The sequence below is a fragment of the Pelobates fuscus genome, chromosome 4 (assembly GCF_036172605.1).
Source record: "Pelobates fuscus isolate aPelFus1 chromosome 4, aPelFus1.pri, whole genome shotgun sequence".
In the NCBI taxonomy this organism is placed as follows: domain Eukaryota; kingdom Metazoa; phylum Chordata; class Amphibia; order Anura; family Pelobatidae; genus Pelobates; species Pelobates fuscus.
Genome location: NC_086320.1, coordinates 221,344,791 through 221,366,207, shown reverse-complemented (window position 1 = coordinate 221,366,207; position 21,417 = coordinate 221,344,791). Strand labels below are relative to the sequence as shown.

The following is a 21,417-nucleotide window of genomic DNA, read 5'->3' as shown; positions in this document are numbered from 1 at the left end:
GGAGATCTATAGATCTTATCATTCTGGATTATTTTATCTATCCAATTCTCCGCAGATTGCTTTTTTAATTTTTAATAAGCATTTTACCTATTCTGTTATTTTTGATCTACCAATATTGTTTAATTTTTTTACCGGATTATTAGAAATTCTGGTCATATTTAATTCATTTATCCGATCTCGGACACGCCTTATGTTTTCCGCACCTTCCTTCGTAGGTCTATTCTTATTATTTTGTTCCAAATTATATAAAGTAAGATGTAAATCAGCCAAGGTACTACCTCTCATTTTATTTTAATATATTCCCAGTTTGATGAAGTTGCCCCTTATTACAGCTCTGTATGCTAACCATCTTATGCCCGGGTTTGCGAACTTATTTTCTGAAAAATAAAAATCTGTCATCTGATCAATGAATTCTCTATTCTCATCATTGTTCAAAAGGGCCTCGTTCAATCTCCACTGTCTTGTATCTTTTTTCTGGGCATCATCTATTTCCCATATGACTGCATTATGGTTTGACCAATGAATAGTCTTTATAAAATAAAATTATCATACATTTAACTAGTTTAATATTACCAACTAGCATATCAATTCTTGAATAGGAACAGTGTCTATATGAAAAATTAGTAAAGTCATACTCTTGGATGGAGATGTCTCCAAACATGTTATAAAGTTGCCTTTTTCAAGAGAGTGGAGAAAGCCTTAGCCCTTCGGAGCAGCACACCATCTATCTGTTCTCCTGTTGGAATCCTCTTGTCCCATTCAGTGTCCATTACGCAATTATAATCTCCGACAATTCTCAATCTGCCCTTAGCTATCTGTTCTATTTTCTTAATAATATCCCTCACAAAGGTCACTTGCCCAATATTGGGTGTATATATATTAACCAGAGTATAAAGTACATTATCAACTTTGCATATTAATATGATAAATCTAGCCCGAGGATCACATTCCTGGTATATATTGTCATAAGAAATGCCTTTCGCTATCCATATGGCGACACCCCTTTTTATCCCCCCCTCATCGACGCCCTAATCACTACCTTTTGCTTGCCTAAATAAAAATGTATATCCGACTTCACCCAATGAGTCTCTGTATTCGCTCTTCTTTAATGAATTCCATAAGAGCTGTTCTTTTAAAAGTGCTATTGAAACCTTGAGTGTTAATAGTAAGCATTTCAACCATCTTTCAGTAAGTACAAATCTGGCTTAATCCCGATGACTGGCATAAACAATACATTACATACAATATAAAACCGCATAGGATCAACAAAAAAACCTTACCCAAACCCCACTATCCATGTTCCCATACATGGATACTCTCTATACACAAAAAACAACAGAGCCTACAACCCGTAGTGACTCGTAGTATGTACGTAGTATACTAGGAGGTGCTATAAAGGTTCAGCTCAATAAAGGCGGTAACTCATGAATCCTATTGTATAGAAAAAAAAAAAAGTAATGATATCCTAATCTCTTCTCCCTGGATATGCTAACTTATATGCACACTTATATTATACTGCTCTTTAAATATTAAGTTATGAATGTATATAATTCTGTCACATATAATATTGGGCCAATAATCTAATATTCTATTCTTCCCTCTACAAGATCCCCTTACCATCTTCTTTCCCTATCACCATAACCTTACCATAATGTCACGCCTATTCTATATGTTTATTAGCGAAACTGTACACCAACCAATTTCTGTGAAGCAATTCTATTCTCCGCATTATTTCAGGTGATCTTATGTCTTACCATCATTCTATCTCCCTAGCTTCCCCATGTTAATTCTATCTCCTTAGTGCCCCTTCCTCCGTGTTTTTCCTGTGCTTACAGCGGAATATGTTGTTCGGAGAATTAATAATTCTCACAATTTTCGTTATTCATGTTTTATAATTATGCGTCAACATCCTATATATTCCTATTATCGACTTGTATTCCCTCTATTATCTATTAACCTAAAACTATACCAGTGTAAATATTACGTCTTTAAGGGGTGATTAATAAATGTTTTAGAGGCGTACTTTCTATTAGGTTAGATTCGAGTAATTATTTTTTAAAAAAAAAAAAGATTTTTAACTACTATATTTTCCAAAACACATAGAAGCCATTTTCTTACTTACCAATGTATACAGTTATTGCAGAGATTTCATTTGCGGGTCAGAAAAAAATTCTAGGTCATTACCCTGCATTACTATTAATTTAGTCGGGTATCCCCATTTATACTTTATCTGATTATTTCTCAGAAGATTTCTTACTGTCCCAAAATATCTTCTTCCTTTTCTTGTATGCCAAGACAAATCTTGGAATATATTCAGGTCTTGATAAGTATAATAAGTCTCCATTTTGGATCTGTGTTTGAGCATAATCTGTTCTTTGAACCAATAATAATGGAAGCATATGATAACGTCTCTATAGGCCGTTATTGGTATCCCCTTTGGTCTGGGCAGGCGATGGAATCTATCCATTATTTTCTTGTTTGGCTCAAAAGCCATGCCAATGTCCCGGAAAAAATTAAACCGATATTCCTGTAATTTTTCTCCTGTGACTTGTTCGTTGATCCCTCGAATACGGATATTATTCCGCCAACTGCAGTCTTCTAAATCACATATTTTTTGTTCCAGATCACCATACAGTTGCAAGAAAAAGTATGTGAACCCTTTGGAATGATATGGATTTCTGCACAAATTGGTCATAAAATGTGATCTGATCATCATCTAAGTCACAACAATAGACAATCACAGTCTGCTTAAACGAATAACACACTAAGAATGAAATGTTGCCATGTTTATATTGCACACACCATGTAAACAGTCACAGTGCAGGTGGAATAATTATGTGAACCCCTAGACTAATGACCTCTCCAAGAGCTAATTGGAGTGAGATGTCAGCCAACTGGAGTCCAATCAATGAGATGAGATTGGAGGTGTTGGTTACAGCTGCCCTGCCCAATAAAAAACACACACCAGTTCTGGGTTTGTTTTTCACAAGAAGCATTGCCTGATGTGAATGATGCCTCGCACAAAAGAGCTCTCAGAAGACCTACGATTAAGAATTGTTGACTTGCATAAAGCTGGAAAGGGTTATAAAAGGATCTCCAAAAGCCTTGCTGTTCATCAGTCCACAGTAAGACAAATTGTCTATAAATGGAGAAAGTTCAGCACTGCTGCTACTCTCCCTATGAGTGGCCGTCCTGTAATGATGACTGCAAGAGCACAGCGCAGACTGCTCAATGAGGTGAAGAAGAATCCTAGAGTGTCAGCTAAAGACTTACAAAAGTCACTGGCAAATGCTTACATCCCTGTTAGCGAATCTACAATACGTAAAACACTAAACAAGTATAGATTTCATGGGAGGATACCACAGAAGAAGCCACTGCTGTCCAAACAAAACATTGCTGCACGTTTACAGTTTGCACAAGAGCACCTGGATGTTCCACAGGAGTACTGGCAAAATATTCTGTGGACAGATGAAACCAAAGTTGAGTTGTTTGGAAGAAACACACAACACTGTGTGGTGAAAAAGAGGCACAGCACACCAACATCAAAACCTCATCCCAACTGTGAAGTATGGTGGTGGGGGCATCATGGTTTAAGGCTGTTTTGCTGCGTCAGGGCCTGGACGAATTACTATCATCGAAAGGAAAAATGCATTTCCAAGTTTATCAAGACATTTTGCAGGAGAACTTAGGGCCATCTGTCTACCAGCTGAAGCTCAACAGAAGATGGGTGTTGCAACAGGACAATGACCCAAAGCATAGAAGTAAATCAACAACAGAATGACTTAACAACAGAAGAAAATACGCCTTCTGAAGTGGCCCAGTCAGAGTCCTGACCTCAACCCGATTGAGATGCTGTGGCATGACATCAAGAAAGCGATTCACACCAGACATCCCAAGAATATTGCTGAACTGAAACAGTTCTGTAAAGAGGAATGGTCAAGAATTACTCCTGACCATTGTGCACGTCTGATCTGCAACTACAGGAAACGTTTGGTTGAAGTTATTGCTGCCAAAGGACGTTCAACCAGTTATTAAATGCAAGGGTGCACATACTTTTTCCACCAGCACTGTGAATGTTTACATGGTGTGTTCAATAAAAACATTGCAACATTTAATTCTTTGTGTGTTATTAGTTTAAGCAGACTGTGATTGTCTATTGTTGTGACTTAGATGATGATCAGATCACATTTTATGACCAATTTGTGCAGAAATGCATATAATTCCAAAGGGATAATAATAATTTTTTTGGTTTAGTGCAGCAATATCTTTTTTTTTTTTTTTTTTTTTTTTTTTAATTATCTCTTTAACATAATTTTGACGCTCTAAGGATAATTTTTTCAAGTAATAGCTGTTGGCTTTTTCCCTAGATTTCAGAGAACATTGCCTGTATCTCATTAACAGAAAGAGTATTGCTTTCTCTATCTTCAGCTTGAATAAATGAGGCACCGTCACTTATTTCCCCCACGCTTGGAGATTGTGGAGTAAAAAAATTTGACAACCTTTTTTCAGATCTGATATCGTTGATCTCTTTTTTTTAATCTGTTTTAGGGGCCTGACTTTCAGAATTATTTTTTAAGGCCATTATTCAAAGTTGTAAGCCAATATATTTGTCTCCTTTGTAACAAGGTGTTATTTCACTTGCTTTGTCACCTTAACTCTTTAAGCGCAAGTTCACCTCTAAGCACAGAGCTACACACAAACTGCTCATACATCTAAAGGGACACTATAGTCACCTGAACAATTTTAGCTTAATGAGGTTGTTCAGGTGAGAACAATAGCTCCCTGCAGCCTTTCTCATGTAAATACTGTATTTTCAGAGAAAATAGTGTTTATCTTGGAAGCTAGGAACACCTGCAGTGGAAGTCACTCAGACTGCCACCAAGGGGCTTCCAAGTTCTGGGCTGCCTAACTCGCATTCGTCACGTTTGACGTCTTCACGTTTGGATGAATGCATCAAACGTGACATCTGGAGACAGGAGGCACTGTGAACGCGCCTCCTGTGCCTGTCAGCAATCAGAGCTGACAGTGTGTGAGATAACGGTCTCCTGCACACAGCGTGGGCTCGGGCTGACAGGCTAAAGGCAGGAGACCAAGAAGGAGGATCTACTGACTTCAAACAGTAAGTATTGGCTTAGGAGGGGGGCTGGTGTAGACAGCGAGGTGAGCTGTCAGTCAGCTCAGCTCGCGAATGCGCATACCGCGGTAGAGTCCTCAGTTCATTCATAGATCGGCAATCAATGCCGCTCTATGAAGAACCTGATTGGTGCAGCGCAAAGCCGCGCATGCGCACCACAGAGCAATGACACTTCTCAAAGAGAAGCGTCTGATTGAGCCCTGCTATTTTGTCATTTTGATGGAAAAGGGGACGTGGCATGCCAAGGAGCTCGGCGCTGGAATGGATGTAAGTTTATATGATAAAAAGGGCTCAAATTTATTTATTTTTAATGGCAAACTAATATAAAAGCAAGAAAGAAGGCTAGGGGACCTGTCTTTCTTGCTTTTATATGTTGACTATAGTGCTCCTTTAATTAGGCCCTTCCCTTTAGATGAAAAAGATAAATGCTCCAAAGAAGTAATATATAAAACTTCTCTTCTGTAATCAGTCAGATGATACAGGCTGTAAATTGCAGAAGAAAAAGAATGTGACAGAGTGCAATCAACAGATATGTTACTCATCTCTTTAAATCATTTGAGTTAAGGATATCTACTTCTCTGAGGGCTTCCAATCTATTAGCACCTGCACAATGCTCTGCAATCTCCTTGTCAGACTCTCTTGTAGAGGGGCATGGATTCCAGCAAGAGCACTGCTGTCTTTTGTTCCGCAACTGGTCCAATTTGTTTATTCACCCGTGGGTCTTAGAAATGCTGCCGCCACCATGCCGCCATGCTTCTCCGTCTTCTATGCGTCTACCATGAGCTCCCCACTTCTATGAGAGGCGTGCATGTGTACGTGCTACGTCATCGCTCCTCCCCCACGAATATGGAGGACAGTTGTGTAATGTTGACACTTTCAGAGCGACCATGTTATTACCAACTCTACCGAAGTATGTGGTAATCACTCTTACTCAGCAGTTGTCACACAGTTCACTTCACTAGGCCAATGTCTCTTTTTTATTTTATTTGGAATCAATTGAAATGCCTGCACAAAAGTGAATATATCACATGGAGAGTATGAGTTGTTTTGCCACCAGTGTCAGGCAGAGTTTATGGTGATGTTTTCCACACACATGTACTCTTGTCGCTTGTGCACGCACCAATGTGTTTGTGTATGCTGGTATCCATATAGAACAATCTCTATATTAGTTTTTGCCTGAGTAAAGAATTCTCCCTGGTTTTCTGATTTTCGATATGGCAAAATTTTGCATGTGCCTTTTGCAAATTCTAAGCTTTATGAAGTCCTATTTTTCCACGGGTAGTTTAACAATGCATTGATCACAAATGCACAAACACATTTAACCACTTTTACGTAGCCACTGACCTAAATACTGAAAACCTACAAACATTCTCACTGTCTAATTTGAACTACTTCAATTACCATGCCATTAACTAATAATTTTGTTATTTTGCATAGGACCCCTGTGCATTATTGCAAAAAATATATAAATAATAAAAAAAAACGAAAAAGCATCCGTGATGGGTCCATATAAGAATATATAGCAATAGTTTTATTTTTAAATGTATTTCTTGATGCTGTCTCTTTTCTTTATCTGCTGGCATCCTCCTGTTTCTCTACATCTTCTATCCTCTTTGAAGAAGGCTTGGTAAGGATTCATTCAACTTTTATACTAAATGAAGTCTAATAGAAAATGTTCTGTTAGAAGGCTTAGATGTGGCTACAAATTTTAAAAATCAGGGGACCATACATTCAAGATATTTGGGTATAGGTCCACAAACCACACACTGCTACGGATGAGGGTTGACTTGCCTCTCCCTGGATGATTATTTAAAATAAATAAATAGATGCTGGTGACTCAGTGCACACTGAATACTGTATACACTTTGTGAGAGGGAAATATGCTATGCTGAGGTTTCTGGGATACATGCCAGTACTTGCTTCATTCCTAGCATGTCTTCAGCTAGGAGGGGCAGTGTTTTTCAAATTGAAACCCTATTCCTCTGTGGAAGGATTATATTTTTACATTTTCATTTTGCTCTGATGCATTATGTATCATAGGTCTGGAGTGCCCCTTTCATGCCCTAACATTTTCTGAGCTAGCAGGCCCCATCTCTAGGCTATTCAAACAAGTGGACAAAAGTAATTTCTATAAACATTTTGCCTTTTAATTACTCCTTATGTTTCTCTCTCTCCCCCCCCCCCCCCCCCCCGAATCTACTTATACAGCGGTGTAGCTTTACATATATCTGTGCAATAATATTAAGTCACCTGCCATTTATTTTTTAACATTAGATTTCACAGATGATAACATTCATTAACCTCACCTATCAAATTTGCACAAATTCTGACCCATCCCTAGCAGGTAATGTCTAAAAGTAGCATTTTGCATCAAGGTCAGTGTTTAATAAAATTACACCAGCAGTCATAGCGTTGAATTGGGAGCACGTGACGAGTTCCAGAACCTGTGCAAATGCATACAGTGCCTTATGTATTCCAATGACAGGCACATATATTATAGAACTGATGTTGCCAAAAGATTAAGGGTGGTGGACAGGCTAGCAGCATCTACCAGTGAATTCCTGCTGATAACAGATTCCCAGGCCGTGAAAATAGAGGGAATATTTAAATAAAAATGTCATGCCTTGGCGGTCTGTTTGAAGATAACTAGTCAAATGTCTGCGTTTTCTACCATTAATGCAGTCACACTGAATCTTTTTCAACTTTAACAGAAGAAAGTGCACATTAGCTGTCGACATTGCTGTATCAGTTTGGCTATCACAATGTGTAGATCAGATTTTGCTTCACATAAGTGCTAGTGTTGCTGTGATCTTTAATGTGAATCAGTTCCTTTGCTTACTAGGAAAATAAATGATTGTTGAACATTATTACTTTTAACAATCTCTTTTCACAGGTTGACATGGAAGCCTTCCTCACACTTACTGACGGTGACTTAAAGGAGTTGGGGATAAAGACTGATGGATCCAGACAGCAGATTTTGGCAGCTATTTCTGAACTCAATGCTGGAAAGGTATCTGCTGAATATTACAGTTCCTAATAGAAACCGTTCAATATACTGCCACTTCACTTATAACACGTACAAAATAGCTCATTCACACTGCTTTCCTTGGTGTGAAATGAGGGCAAAGCCTCTATGGTCTGGTAGTCAATCATTCGCAAGCAGCAACAATCTCTGAATGTGCCTCGAAATGTATGTTTGGTGGACAAATTAATCCTTTACTTTTAGTGAATTTCAGATTTAGAGCCAAAGTAGCCAAACTGAAGCAGAGCTGACTTTGAAATTCAATTTGAACTCTGACTTTACTAAATAACCCGGTTATCTAGAAAAAGGTCAATTCCATACAAACTCCAAAAATAAATTCAGGGATTCTGATGTTAAACCTGAAGTGTAATTAAAGGGACTCTCCAGTGCCAGGAAAACACATCTGTTAGACCCCAGTTAGTGCCAGTTAAAACCCCTTCAGTGACTTACCAGAATCCAGCGCCAATGTCCTTCGGGCTGGGTAAGGCTCTGCTTACGCTCCACCTCCGAAAGCCGGGGGAGGAACCTAATGCGCCATTGCGGCAATGGCGTTGCGCATTAGACATTGAATAATGCTTTCCTATGGGGATTCCGGCGACACTGGACGTCCTCATGCATAGCGTGAGGACGTCCAGCGTTGTTTAAAACACTCTACGTGTTCCAAGAACATGAAGCCCCTCTAGTGGCTGTCTTATAAGGAATTAACCCTGCAAGGTAATTATTTCAGTTTATAAAAACTGCAATAATTACAGTTGCAGGGTTAAGGGTAGTGGGGGTTGGCACCCAGACCACTCCAATGGGCAGAAGTGGTCTGGGTGCCTGGAGTGTTCCTTTAATAATCAGAAGAGAATTCTTGGTCAAATAGAGGATGTTTCTTGATTCTTGCAGTTTGAAGGTATTTATTTATTTATTTATAGGGGCGCGAGAGACAGATTCTACAGGAAACCATACACAACTTTCATTCCTCCTTCGAAAGCAGTGCTAGCAACACCCAGCCTGCTGGTGCCCAGCAATGTAAGTATCTGCATGAATAATAGTGCTATTTTGGATTGTGGAGGTAATTAGTACTGTGGACTTTCAGGATAAAGCCGAAACTAACCAGGGAATGGCACATTTTATGCCAAAATAGCCATACTTGGTGAACATTAAAAAAAATTCAGTGTACGGTAAAACATTCAAAGTCTTACAATAAAGGTTTCTCCTACTAAGAAAAAAAGTCCAGCTCCATATACAAGGTGGACTTGTCAGCTGTGACATGTTACAGTATGCTATGCTGCTCCACACACAACCCTCACCAAAACAAAAGCCAGCGTTTCCACTTAACCATGTACTTTTGATAACAGTGCACCTCAAAAAACGATAAACTGACATACTAGTGAGTGACAAATAGACAATCCACACACACAGAATTCTGCTCACCTGTATCGGAGTATAAAATACGCCGAGCTCTAGGTAAGAAGAGTGGTGCCAATTAATGGACGGCACTGTCCCACCATGCACACTTTCAATTCGAATATATAGTGGTAAGTCTCCACAAACTGGAAATATGGCAGATAATTTTTATTTATTTTTTTAAAAACTGCTTGCATAAATGATTTTTAATAAAAAGTGAAAGCTGAAAACCACCAGTCACCATGCCAAGCTATAATGCTGCAGCTCATGGATATCCATAATTTAAATCTCCAGACTTCCTATTGGTGTAGAGTGGTAGTACTCTTTGTACCTATAGTGCACTTAGGCAATGTAGATAATCCAAAATTGGAAGTTGTGAATTTCAGATTTTAGGCCACAATACGCAAAACTAAAAAATCATCCAACTCTATTTTCGTTTCAACTATTTGCCATGGAATTCGAAAATCACTTTACTTTGGGTGATGCCATCAAAAAGATTTATAACTGTGGAATTTAAATTGGCATAATAGATTAGAAAACCGCTCTTTTAAAACATTTAATTTCCTTCATGCTGACAATTTTTTCCTCCTTTTCTACAGCTCCTTCTGTACGTACAAAACCAAAAGCTCCGGTTTCAAACAAAAGGTAGCACCACGAGAACAAACGGAAGCATAATTCCAGAAGGATTGGAAGCCAGTAACTTAGCTGGGATTTGACGCCAGAGTCTTTGTCCAAATGGGCAATCAGACATTGAAGCATGTACTAATCACACGTGAACTCGGGTCATCATATGGCAAAGACGGCACGTTTGGAGCAGGGAGGCAAGAAGAATTGAGTTAATTTAAAAAATAAAAAAGTCAAACTATCTAAAAGAAATATAAGTGGTTTGGATCCACAATCATCACTTAAGCAAAGGAAGATGGCATGATAATGCAATGGAAAATAGTTTAATGTGAAATATCCATTTAAAATGTTCAACTTCAGGCACTTTAAGAAATCTTGAAATAAATTAAATATTTTGTTTGTTTGACAATGTTTTTATTGTTTGTTGCGCACAGATTTAATGAGTTTTACCAGTAGTAAATATGGACTATTGAAATACTGGGAAGGAGATCTAAATAAAACTGGACTCACGTTAAATAGCTGGTTATGGAACGAGCAACAAGTATATTCATGTATGTGTGATGATATGATACATGTGCTGCAGATTGCATTTTCACAGAAAAAAAAACAGCAGTGTGTAAGCGCTGTGAAGGCAATAAACCACAGTGACACAAAACGTATACACAGATATCAAGAATGTTTACCAAAAAAGTGTGTTAAAACTGATGACAACAAATAAATAAAGACAAATATAGTGCAGACTATCTGAATAGTAAAATATAAATGTGGAGAATGTGGGGAAAAACTCACATTTGCCAGAGCCCCATCACCCCTGGCTCTGGGTTTGCAAGGCTCCACTTGAGAGGGAAATATCCCACATTGTTTAGATAGAATCTGAATGGTATGTTCTCTGAAGTCAGATGGTTCTATGTTATATAATTTATTTTTTTTAATAAAGGATTAAAAACTTACTTTGCAAGTGGTGAGTTATGCCAAAAAAGCATGCGTACATTAAATGAAAACGGCTGTAGCCACTTGATAAGTCACTTCCGGTCAGAAGAAGCCCAGGTAGGCGGCCGAAACGCGTCACACAGAGGTCACTGGAGAGGCGGACCCGGACGTGATCGGGACGGACGAAACCTGAAAGTGACAACATTTGGAATCTATAGAGTGTGGGATATTTCCCTCAAGTGGAGCCTTGCAGAGCCAGGGGTGATAGGGATTTTCACAGCTTTAAGAATTCTTGCAAAACAAACCTGGACTGACTTGTGGGTCTACCCACCAAAGCCTGACTTAAATCAGTTTAGCACATTTACACAACTGAACCATTATTTATTAAAAAGGAATATTCAAAGTCCCTAAAACTGCAAAAAGAAGTCCTGAGTAAGAACACATCATTCAATTTAGTGTCTAATAGGTATTTAGAGAATAGCCATAGTTCCACTCAGTTAGTTTTAGTTTAAGTGACACTGTCAGATAAGTTGATAGCAGTCATATTGCAATGATTCCCCTCATCTCCTGTTGAATGCATCAATCATTTTTTCAGTGAGTAACATTTCCCATAACAGGTTAAAAGTCCGAACGCTTGGTGTTGACCTTAATTAAATAATAATTAAAGTAAGTATGGTCTCACACTATTGCAAGATTTCATTTCCAAAGCTGGTGTTATAAATGAATCTACATGTTTCTCTTCTCCCTCTGTGCTGCTTACACACAGAGTCTGCCCCTTCTCCATACTTCTCTTGCAGACATTACTTTCTCTGGATTCAAGCAGGAGAGACACCAAGAGGTTTCCCTAATAAAATATCCAGCGCATGTGTCCATGTGATCTCTGTCAGTTCCTATCTGTGATGGAGGAGGTGGGAATAAATGTTTATTTTACCTCTGATTTTAGAGAAATGTGCTAGCATACTGTATTGATGCAATTCAGTTCTCTATAATGTAAGATTAAGTTTCATTTGTAATGACAGGTAACCTTTACGTTGCAAAAACCAGCAATTGTAAATAAGGAATTGTTTTAGCTATCCCAGATCTTTGTAACAAAAAAATGTAAATAAACAGGAAATTGCTCTGGACTAAATGTAAGATGCTTACTTCATAAATTCAAGGAATTTAAGTTTAGGTAAAAAATAACACAAAACAAAAAAAACACAAAACTACACAGTCACGAATTGTATACAAAATGTCTCCAAGGAATGTTTTGCTTTTTCTCCAACTTCATAATACATGCAAGGTTGCAGTCATCAAAAGAAAGGTATATATATGGGTGCTTTAAATCAGTGTGTGGATTAGGTCTAAATAAGAACATGTTAAAACAACACATATTTCAAATGGTAAGAGGCCCTTGTGGTAAATGTGCAATAATGGGTTTTATTGTGATAGGATTTAATAAAATGGAACCTGTACAGATAATGTCAAAGTACTTTTCAAAACATCTTACATATTGTGCAACATTGTTGGTGTAATGTTACATTAGATAAGCAGTACACATTTAATAACTATTTTTTTTATTAACATTTGCATAAAATGTATTTGGTTTATTCAAATCACAGTTTGATCTCGGAGAGAATTTTAGAGACATAAAACATGCTTCCATGCTCGTATTCCCTGAAATGCAACTATATTTTACATGGAATTATGACAGTTTGCTATCATGACTTTTTAATAAGCCAGCACTGCATGCTGCTTCCAGAGAAATAAAGGTCCGTCGACAAGGTGGAAAAGCATTTAAGACTCAGATTCAAAAGTTGTGCTGTAGTAATAAACAACCTCCATCAGAAAAAGTAGTCCCCATTATAAAATATATTGGATGCAAACAGAGTTCAGGGCAGTCATATGACATGCATGCCTTATGAAAACATGAACTTGTATAAGAACAGGTTTACTGAATAGTAAGACAGGCTACTAAGGAAACCCCTTTCCCATCTAGAGCCTATATATATATATTTATATATATATCTCAATCAGTCCTATGGTAAATCTAACCACTGGCTGCACATACTCTGTAACAGAACCCTTAGAATGGCAATGACTTAATAAAGTTATAACTGATGGCTTCTACCTTTTTGGAGTGTATTTTTATTTTATTTTATTTAAATCTTCTCTGCTGACTTAACATCTAGATGCTCATCAGTACCTGAAATATGGTGAACAAAATAGCATATGTTAATGGAAACTTTATCATTACATATTGGATGTTTATCAGACAGATGTGCTCAGCCTCAATGAATTTGGCATCATACGTATAAACAAGGACTGTACTGGAAAACAAGCAGTTGTGCTCATACAGCGTTGTGTCAATATATAACATGCTAGAAGTTTTCCCAATTGTGCAACAACATTTCTAGTGTACCCAGTTGTTAGAGCCTGAAACTGTGAACTTCTACTAAGAACCAGCAATGAGATATCTCAGTTAAAGGGGCGGGATAGCATGAATTGCATGTTATTTAAAGACACTCTGGCACTTGTTTAAAAGACAACAATTCTACATATATTTCTACGGAATTCAATGTGAGTGAGCTTGTTATGATTAGCCATAATATTAATATTGTACATAAACGTGCAGCATCATGCATTGAAGCATGTAAAATATCCTATGAATTTTATTTTGGCCAAAGAAAGAAAATTAAGTGGCACTGTATATTTAAAATGAAGGAAAGAAAGAAAAGGAAAAAAAAAAAAAAAAAGAGGTTAGGCCATGGAAAATCCCTACAAAACTATACTTTTTTTTCCCCTGGCACATAATAATGGCATAGTAACGATGTAAATAAAAATATGGCTAAGTTATATTTCATGTTAATACAAGGTAAAAATAAGGTTTTCCTCATATACAATAACAATTTTGCTTACGATGAACTATTAAAAAAAATGAAGCGGTTTGTACATTACAGTACAATACTCAAGTATAGTAAGAAAATATGGGATTTTGGCAATTCTAGTCTCTACTGGTATGGCATCATACAATGCTGAAGACCATAGAAAGATATTGTTCATAAGATACTTGGATCCAGCCATCCTGGTCTGTGTCATATCTCCGGAAGACATCAGTCAGTCTCTGAAATAGAAGCACAAAGAGTACTGTAAACACAAAGCAACTGCAAGGTATAAATGGCATATTTGGGGCATAATTTATAGTAACAGAAAAGGACATTGTGAATGTTTAAATAACTGGTAATATAATAATGGTAACCGTTATATTACGCAACTCGAGAGAAAAGAAACATAGAATGTGAAGGCAGATAACCTTTCGGCCCATCTAGTCTGCCCGATTTTCTAAATACTTTCATTAGTCTCTGGTCTTATCTTATAAGCCCTATGCATATCCCACACATGCTTAAACTAAAAGGAACATGCTAGTGTTCTTTCATAGGGTTTAATATGTTGCTTTGAGTGCTCTTACACACAATGGAATATGCTATGTTAAATAACAAGGTACCCAAGAGAAGATTCCCATTTGCTGCTTTGTGCAATACTTAGTTGCAGAGTAATATAGGCTGAACTCATGAACATGAAGTTCAGCATTTCATCTCAGATTCTACTTTTGATCCAGAATAGGGCAACAACATTTACAGTTCCCACTAAATGGGAAAGTAACCTTGTTTCTCAGTCAGAATCCTCATTGGATCAACAAGCTGTTAAAAAAAAAAAAAAAAAGATACTGAGGTATTGGGTTAATTAAAATATTATACTGAGGGGAAACAAGTAACAGCAGTGCCATACAAATAGAAAAATCAGGGTTGGAAGAAATTGAATAGTGCTCACCAAGACTAATTTAAAAAAAGGGGGGGGGGGCGCGCAGGGTTAGAATACAGGAAAAGAACAAGAGATAGGGGAGGAGACTAAATAAAGGAGGAGTGGGGGATTCACTAGTGGTTGGCTTCCAATGACTTTAGTCTGTTTTATATATAAATTATAATTAGTTGAAAGAAGCTCAATTAAAGAAATATTCTGAGAATTACTTGATGCAGTACAACAAACATGGTGATTGGGAGTCCATCACCATCTCCTTTATTTTTATTTTTTTAAATAGTATTTATTTCACCAAACCATTTATTTGTGAATAGTTTCTATGACTAGTACAGACCAAAAATAAAGATGGTAACTTTTGTTGTACTAAAAAAAATAAACAAAAAAATCATATATTGTGTATTTTATATTAATTTACCTAGGGTATGAAATTATTTTTTTGGTTCAACAAATGTACCGTATATATCCAACATCTCTATAAGCTCTATACCATAATAGAAGGCATACTCTAGGATTGCAAGTGACCCCACTTTATAGAGCATATATTATGTCATGCACCTGCCTCATGCATATCTTTGACAGATCAGGACGGCAAAGGAGGATGTTAAACTTCTTCCTTTGACAATAGTGGGAGAAGAGGAAGTTTATAGTGGCTGCATTTTTTTTTCCTTTCAGATTAATATAAGCAGGTGTGTGTGCGGAGACATAGTGACAGGGGAGCTCTGCACTGTTTAGAGTGACCCTTTATGGCCACAGATATGACCATCTTCATTATTTAGCAATTATAATAATACCCATTATCACTTCTTTAATAGCCTTCAGTAAAGTGCCCTGTTCTAGTTACCTGTAAAACAATACAGCACTGAATGAAGTCATCAAAAGCAACTTGTCCCCTTCTTTGTCTGTCGAATTTGCGAATGAGAACATCATAGAACTGATCTGTTAGACGATAGCCTTAAATAAAAAATGTTAAAAAAAATGCAGTTGAAGTGTAGGCATGAAACTGCTATGCACATAACTAAGTAAGCTCAGAGCTGTAGGATCCTAAAATGTTTGTGCTGGTAGGTTCCTATATCAACAATGTTTCCCAGCCATATTGGAGACTGTCTAACCCTTTCCCATTGTGTGAGCCATGAAACATGCTTACACATCAGGAAATACTACATTGTAAACTTTATTAAACAGAGTACAGCCAAACCATCTTTGACACTAATACCTGACTCAGGTAGAGTTGTCTTTCTATGTTTGCATAATCACATAGCAACCTTACAAACACTATTGTTGAATGCATTGCTAGGTTACGATTATAAAGTAACAAACAAAATATGTTTTCATGTTTTGTAGAGGTAGTACACTATTTCTGTCTCTGCCTAAACTGCCATTATCAGGTGGTCATGATATTGCCATGTTAAAAGCTAGATAGAGGCCCTATAACACTGTGCAAAGATTTTCCTCTTCAGGGCCATCATCTATGCGCAATACCACAGCATTGTATGGATAAGCAATTCTAAAAAGGGTTTAAGGGTTAAATGTCAAGCTACCTGTAGGACTATAACTCTCTGTCTCCCTTACAAAATACTGTATATTACAAAGATGGCCAAGTGAGCCCCTAATCAAAAGAAGGAGGACAGTTATAACGTAGTAATTTGTTCTAACAGAGAGATATGTAATGTATGCATATTATTGGGACACTGTAAACACTACTGAATTAGCATTAACCACTTAAGGACAGTAGGACATGTCATTATATCCAAACTATAATGAGCCTTAATGCCTTTAGGGGGTGTAACAACACCTCCTGCAGATTTGGTGTGAGCAGGGATAAATCCTTACTTACATCAAGGAGTCATTTTTGGGTCATTTTTAGTGGGTGGACATTATCTAGTTTGCTCCTACTTGCTGAAGTAAAGACATACAGAAAGATAAACAAATTACCAAAACCTGTTAGCGCCTGCTTTAGTTCGTTTTTGTCGATCATCCCTGAATTGTCTCTGTCGTAGTTTCGAAAGATGGTCTGCCAGTCTGTTATGTACTTCCAAACCCCAGAAAACTCATTGAAGCTCACACCACCCTTATTTTCTCGGTCAAACATGGCTGAAACACAGGACAGTTTTAAATAAAAATTTTAAATTAAAAAAAAATAAAAAATTATACGTACATATATATATATATAGCTTAATAAATTATAAATTTTAATAATAAAAAAAAAAAAAGGTAAAGTTGTTAACTAAAGAAATAATTGAAAAGAGTGACAACAATGAGAAACAAACCCAATACGCTGCAATGGTTGAAGTACTGTCACTATTGTGTTCATTATTGGTGTATTATTTCAATAGCTTTAAAACTAGAATTAATAAAGAATTATCTTTCATTTAAGGTATGTGGGAAACCTATGTTGTAATAATGTCTTTTTTTGCACGGAGCCATGTTCTTCACATATCTGAAATCTTAAGACACAAATGTTTAATTCCAGCACCTGAGGGACACGCACATACTTACAGGAGGTAAATGCAGACAATACAGAAGATTTTGTTTTCCAGTTTGACAATAGTTTCTAAAGTGGCCCCATTCCTTATCAATTCTCAGCTTGGTGAATAAACTTCACACGTGGTTATTCGCTAAACTGCGAATTGTCAGTTAAAAGTAAATTCAAAGTGAATTTAAATTACATTACATTTTTTGAGGGATTACTTTAATTTTAAAAAAATTCTGAACTTAAAGTTGATCTAAACTTTTAAGTGCACTTGACATCACTTTCTATATGTGAAAATTCACATTTTAGGGAGTATCCCAATTAGTCTTGTAAGCAGCTCCCCATGGTATTCATTTAATTTGCCTTGTTATATACCTCTATACCGTTGTTGTCCTGCTGGTGGCTCTCAAATATTTTTGCAAGGCCACTATTTAAAGAATTTGCAGGTGCTTTTCTCTTGTTTCATGTGAAATTGAGAGAGTGACAGGCAAAACGTGACAGAGAAGACCTGTCAATACTAACAGAGGCAAAACATGACAGAAAAGACCAGTCAATACTAACAGAGGCAAAACATGACAGAAAAGACCAGTCAATACTAACAGAGGCAAAACATGACAGAAAAGACCAGTCAATACTAACAGAGGCAAAACATGACAGGACACATAAGAGAAAGGATAGTCACACACATTATGTAACCTGGAAAATGTGAAGTGATGGACACAGATTCTCTGACCAACATTGATCTATAAGTGAAAAAATGACAGTAACAATAGCAGTCAGGATTGTTTTTATGTTTGTGATTATCATAGGAAAGTGGGTGATGGAATCTAGCCTTGGTGAAGAATGAGTGGTGCTCAACAAAGTGTCACCGGTCTGGACATAGCCAAGTGTCTTGGAAGCGGTTTACACGATCGCCCTACTTCAAAGCTTGTGTGGATCCTTCTCCCCAAATATTGACAGCTATGGAAACAGCATACCTAGAGCAGATAGGTGTGAAGACATTCCAGGATGAAGTAGACATATCTAATGTGACCTAAATATTGGTTTTCTGGAGGTTAGGGAGAACTTTAAAAACTGGACTGTAGTTTCTTCTTCAAAAACAGTTTTAACCACATAGGTGCCTTTCTAGACTGCTTGCTGGGAAACCAGTAAACATTTTGTTAATTGAATAACTGTAATTTTATTTAAAGGGACACATCCACTTAATGTGAAAAGTATAATAAAAACATGTAAAATGTTACGAGTCAGCACACAGTGTCAGCTGGGATAGTACCAGTGCTACCCTGAGAGTGTACCCAATTTAAATAAACATAAAAATAGTTAAAAAGGGTATCCAAATAAGAGATCCCCCAAACTGGTAATGAATAGGGCCACACAGACATATCTAGTAAGTTAAAGTGTTCATGAAACAAAAAAACAAACAGAGCTAAATGTTATGGGTACCATGTAACAAGCAGCTCTAGAATAGCTAATATATCAGTCAAACAGGCTTTATTTGCCAAATGCCAACCAGATCACAGTTACATCTGCTGCTGTTAATTAAGGATGAGATAGGGATATAAAGTCTATTGTGAACTCAAAGTGTATAGCTTGTATTGAATGGATTAGATGGTAGTTATATATATATATATATATATATATATATATATATATATATATATATATATATATATATATATATATATATCACTAGCAACCAGCTCTAATTGAGATCTGTATCAGTAGTAAGATTTCAAAATAAATGCATCATAGGAGTCAGACTATCATTAATAAATACTAAGAGACAGCAGCCCAGAAAAAATAAATAAATGTTTAAACAGGCATAGAGGATTACCTACTTCCCATGGATCAGTGTATGTGACAAGTTATCAAGGTACCAGAGGATAACTGCTGTGCATATCACTATAACGTACAGACATAGTGTAAGTGTGGAACAGTGATAACCCCATAAAGTTATGGTGATATATCATTAATATGGTCTAATGGTCAATATATTCCTTATAGAACATAATGGAATGTCCTGCTCACTAGCATCATTAGCATGAGGTCACTTAATGAGTAAGGGACTACTTTGTCTTATGTATTTTTCCTACGCTTGATCAGCTTTGACCCACTTCCTGTTTGACAATAGGTCCCCCACCCCGCTTTTGTCACTGAGGGCCCGGGGAGACAATAGGTTCTCTCTCCCCTCCCCCCCCCCCTTTTGTTACTTAGGACCCCCACACACTGCTCATGAGTGGGGGCTGGGGGGAGAGGGAGACAATAGGTCCTCCATCTTTTGTTATTAAGACTTCCCTTCAGTATAATAGCCCCCACTCGCATGGCACAGGAGGGGCGACACTATTTAGCAAATAGTAGCAAAAGGGGGCAACCTATTTTTTTTTTATTTACAGGTATTTAGTTTTTTGTTCCTCCCTCACTATTTGTAGGCTGAGGGGGTAGGTAGGGTTTCATTTTATTGCGGAGGGGGGTGACCCCTAGTCACTTGAGGTGGGGATGAAGGGGGACGGGGTATTTTTTACATTTAGTCCACACCCATCACAAATACTGGAGGGGGACAATATGCACCCCCCCATTGTTAATTGGTGCCCCTAACCGCTGCTCATGGGTGGGGGTTGGGGTACGACAATATGTCCTCCCCTGTTAATTATTTTAGAAAATGCCCCACCATGGGGGACCTGTGCTAGGTCCCCATTTATTTGAATCAGCATAGTGAGTAGGGGCATTCGGGGGATGTAGTGGAGTCAAGAGGGTGGTAATAAAGAACGGATGCAGCCATGACAGTGTCGCTTTAACAAAGCCGTTTTCCTGATACTATAGTGCCCTGAGGGTGCCCCCACCCTCAGGGTCCCCCTCCTTTGGCACTGAAGGGGTTAAAACCCCTTCAGCAGCTTACCTTAATCCAGTGCCGGGCTCCCTCGGCGCTGGTGACCTCTCCTCCCCCGCCAACGTCAGCTCCCCCCTCCAACGTCAGCGGAGCCGAATGCGCATGCACGGCAAGTGCTGCGCGCACATTCAAAGAGTCCATAGGAAAGCATTTCTCAGTGCTTTCCAATGGACGCTCTGCACGATGGAGGCGAAATGTGCCTCCAGTGTCGCAGATGCGCCATTGGTGGCTGTCCGGAAGACAGCCACTAGAGGCTGGATTAACCCCAAATGTAAACATAGTTTCTCTGAAACTGCTATGTTTGCATCTGAAGGGTTAAAATCTGGGGGACCTGGCACCCAGACCACTTGATTGAGCTGAAGTGGTCTGGGTGACTATAGTGTCCCTTTAATGTATTAACTCCAGTCTCAAGGTCTAAAAATTTTTTAAACTGGGTGGGTTTAGCCATAGTCAGCATAGTAGTCCCAGAAGTTAACCTTTTACTTTCTTCTCATTTTAGCACTCCCTGCAGATGCAGATGTAAGTAGTCTTCAAGTGTGTATATTAAACCATGCTAAACTATGTTAAATCTGTTCAGCACAACAAATACAGGTTCATATTTAACCAGGAACGTTAAATGGCTGCCACATACATATTAAATCAGAAAATGGAACTAGATGTGTCAGATTCTAACTATACAGTGTATAAAAGTGAAGTGAACTTACAGATTATGGAGCGCACAGTTGTTGGATTAAAGGGTGTCCAGGTACCTGAAAAAGTAAAGAGAATTTAAGAAGTTTGTATACATAAAACAAATATATATAAATATATATAACACAAAGAATATATTTCTACAAAGAACACATTAAAATTAAACACGCAAACCTTCAAACAGGAGAGAGATCTAAAACTATGCTGTGTCCTAACTATGGAGATTTGGTTTTCAGTGAGCTGTAGGTACAATTACCAGGCTAGGCTGCCCAGTATATTCTATATCTGCAGTGTAATTAATTGTTTTCTTTAAGACCATATTTGCTAAACTTTTAAGAATGCGATTTAAAAGGCATTTCTTTAACACTTCCAATTCTCCATACAACATCTGAACTAGATAGCTCAGGCGATGGCTGGAATTGGAAACAAATTAATATTGATTCTGCTTTTCCCACCCTATTATTGACTAA

The 21,417-nt window shown here is 37.6% G+C and overlaps 2 protein-coding genes across 4 annotated transcripts in view; one reads left to right on the top strand and one right to left on the bottom strand.

The window, feature by feature from the left end:
- ANKS6 (ankyrin repeat and sterile alpha motif domain containing 6) overlaps window positions 1-10,372 on the top strand; it is a 63,385-nt gene extending 53,013 nt beyond the window's left edge. The window contains exons 14-16 of the mRNA XM_063451894.1: window positions 8,028-8,144; window positions 9,074-9,170; window positions 10,148-10,372. Coding sequence (XP_063307964.1) covers window positions 8,028-8,144; window positions 9,074-9,170; window positions 10,148-10,197 — 264 coding nt within the window. The 3' untranslated portion in view covers window positions 10,198-10,372. The remainder of the gene's footprint in view (window positions 1-8,027; window positions 8,145-9,073; window positions 9,171-10,147) is intronic.
- A 2,129-nt stretch (window positions 10,373-12,501) lies between these two features.
- The window catches only part of PDCD6 (programmed cell death 6), a 59,716-nt gene continuing 50,800 nt past the window's right edge, over window positions 12,502-21,417 (bottom strand). For 2 of the 3 annotated variants that reach the window (XM_063451898.1, XM_063451900.1), the window contains 4 exons: window positions 20,962-21,006; window positions 16,833-16,991; window positions 15,742-15,851; window positions 12,502-14,205 (listed from right to left, as the gene is read on the bottom strand). In XM_063451898.1, the coding sequence (XP_063307968.1) occupies window positions 14,107-14,205; window positions 15,742-15,851; window positions 16,833-16,991; window positions 20,962-21,006 (413 nt within the window). In that variant the 3' untranslated portion in view covers window positions 12,502-14,106. The remainder of the gene's footprint in view (window positions 14,206-15,741; window positions 15,852-16,832; window positions 16,992-20,961; window positions 21,007-21,417) is intronic. The other variant, XM_063451899.1, reaches the window with a different exon arrangement.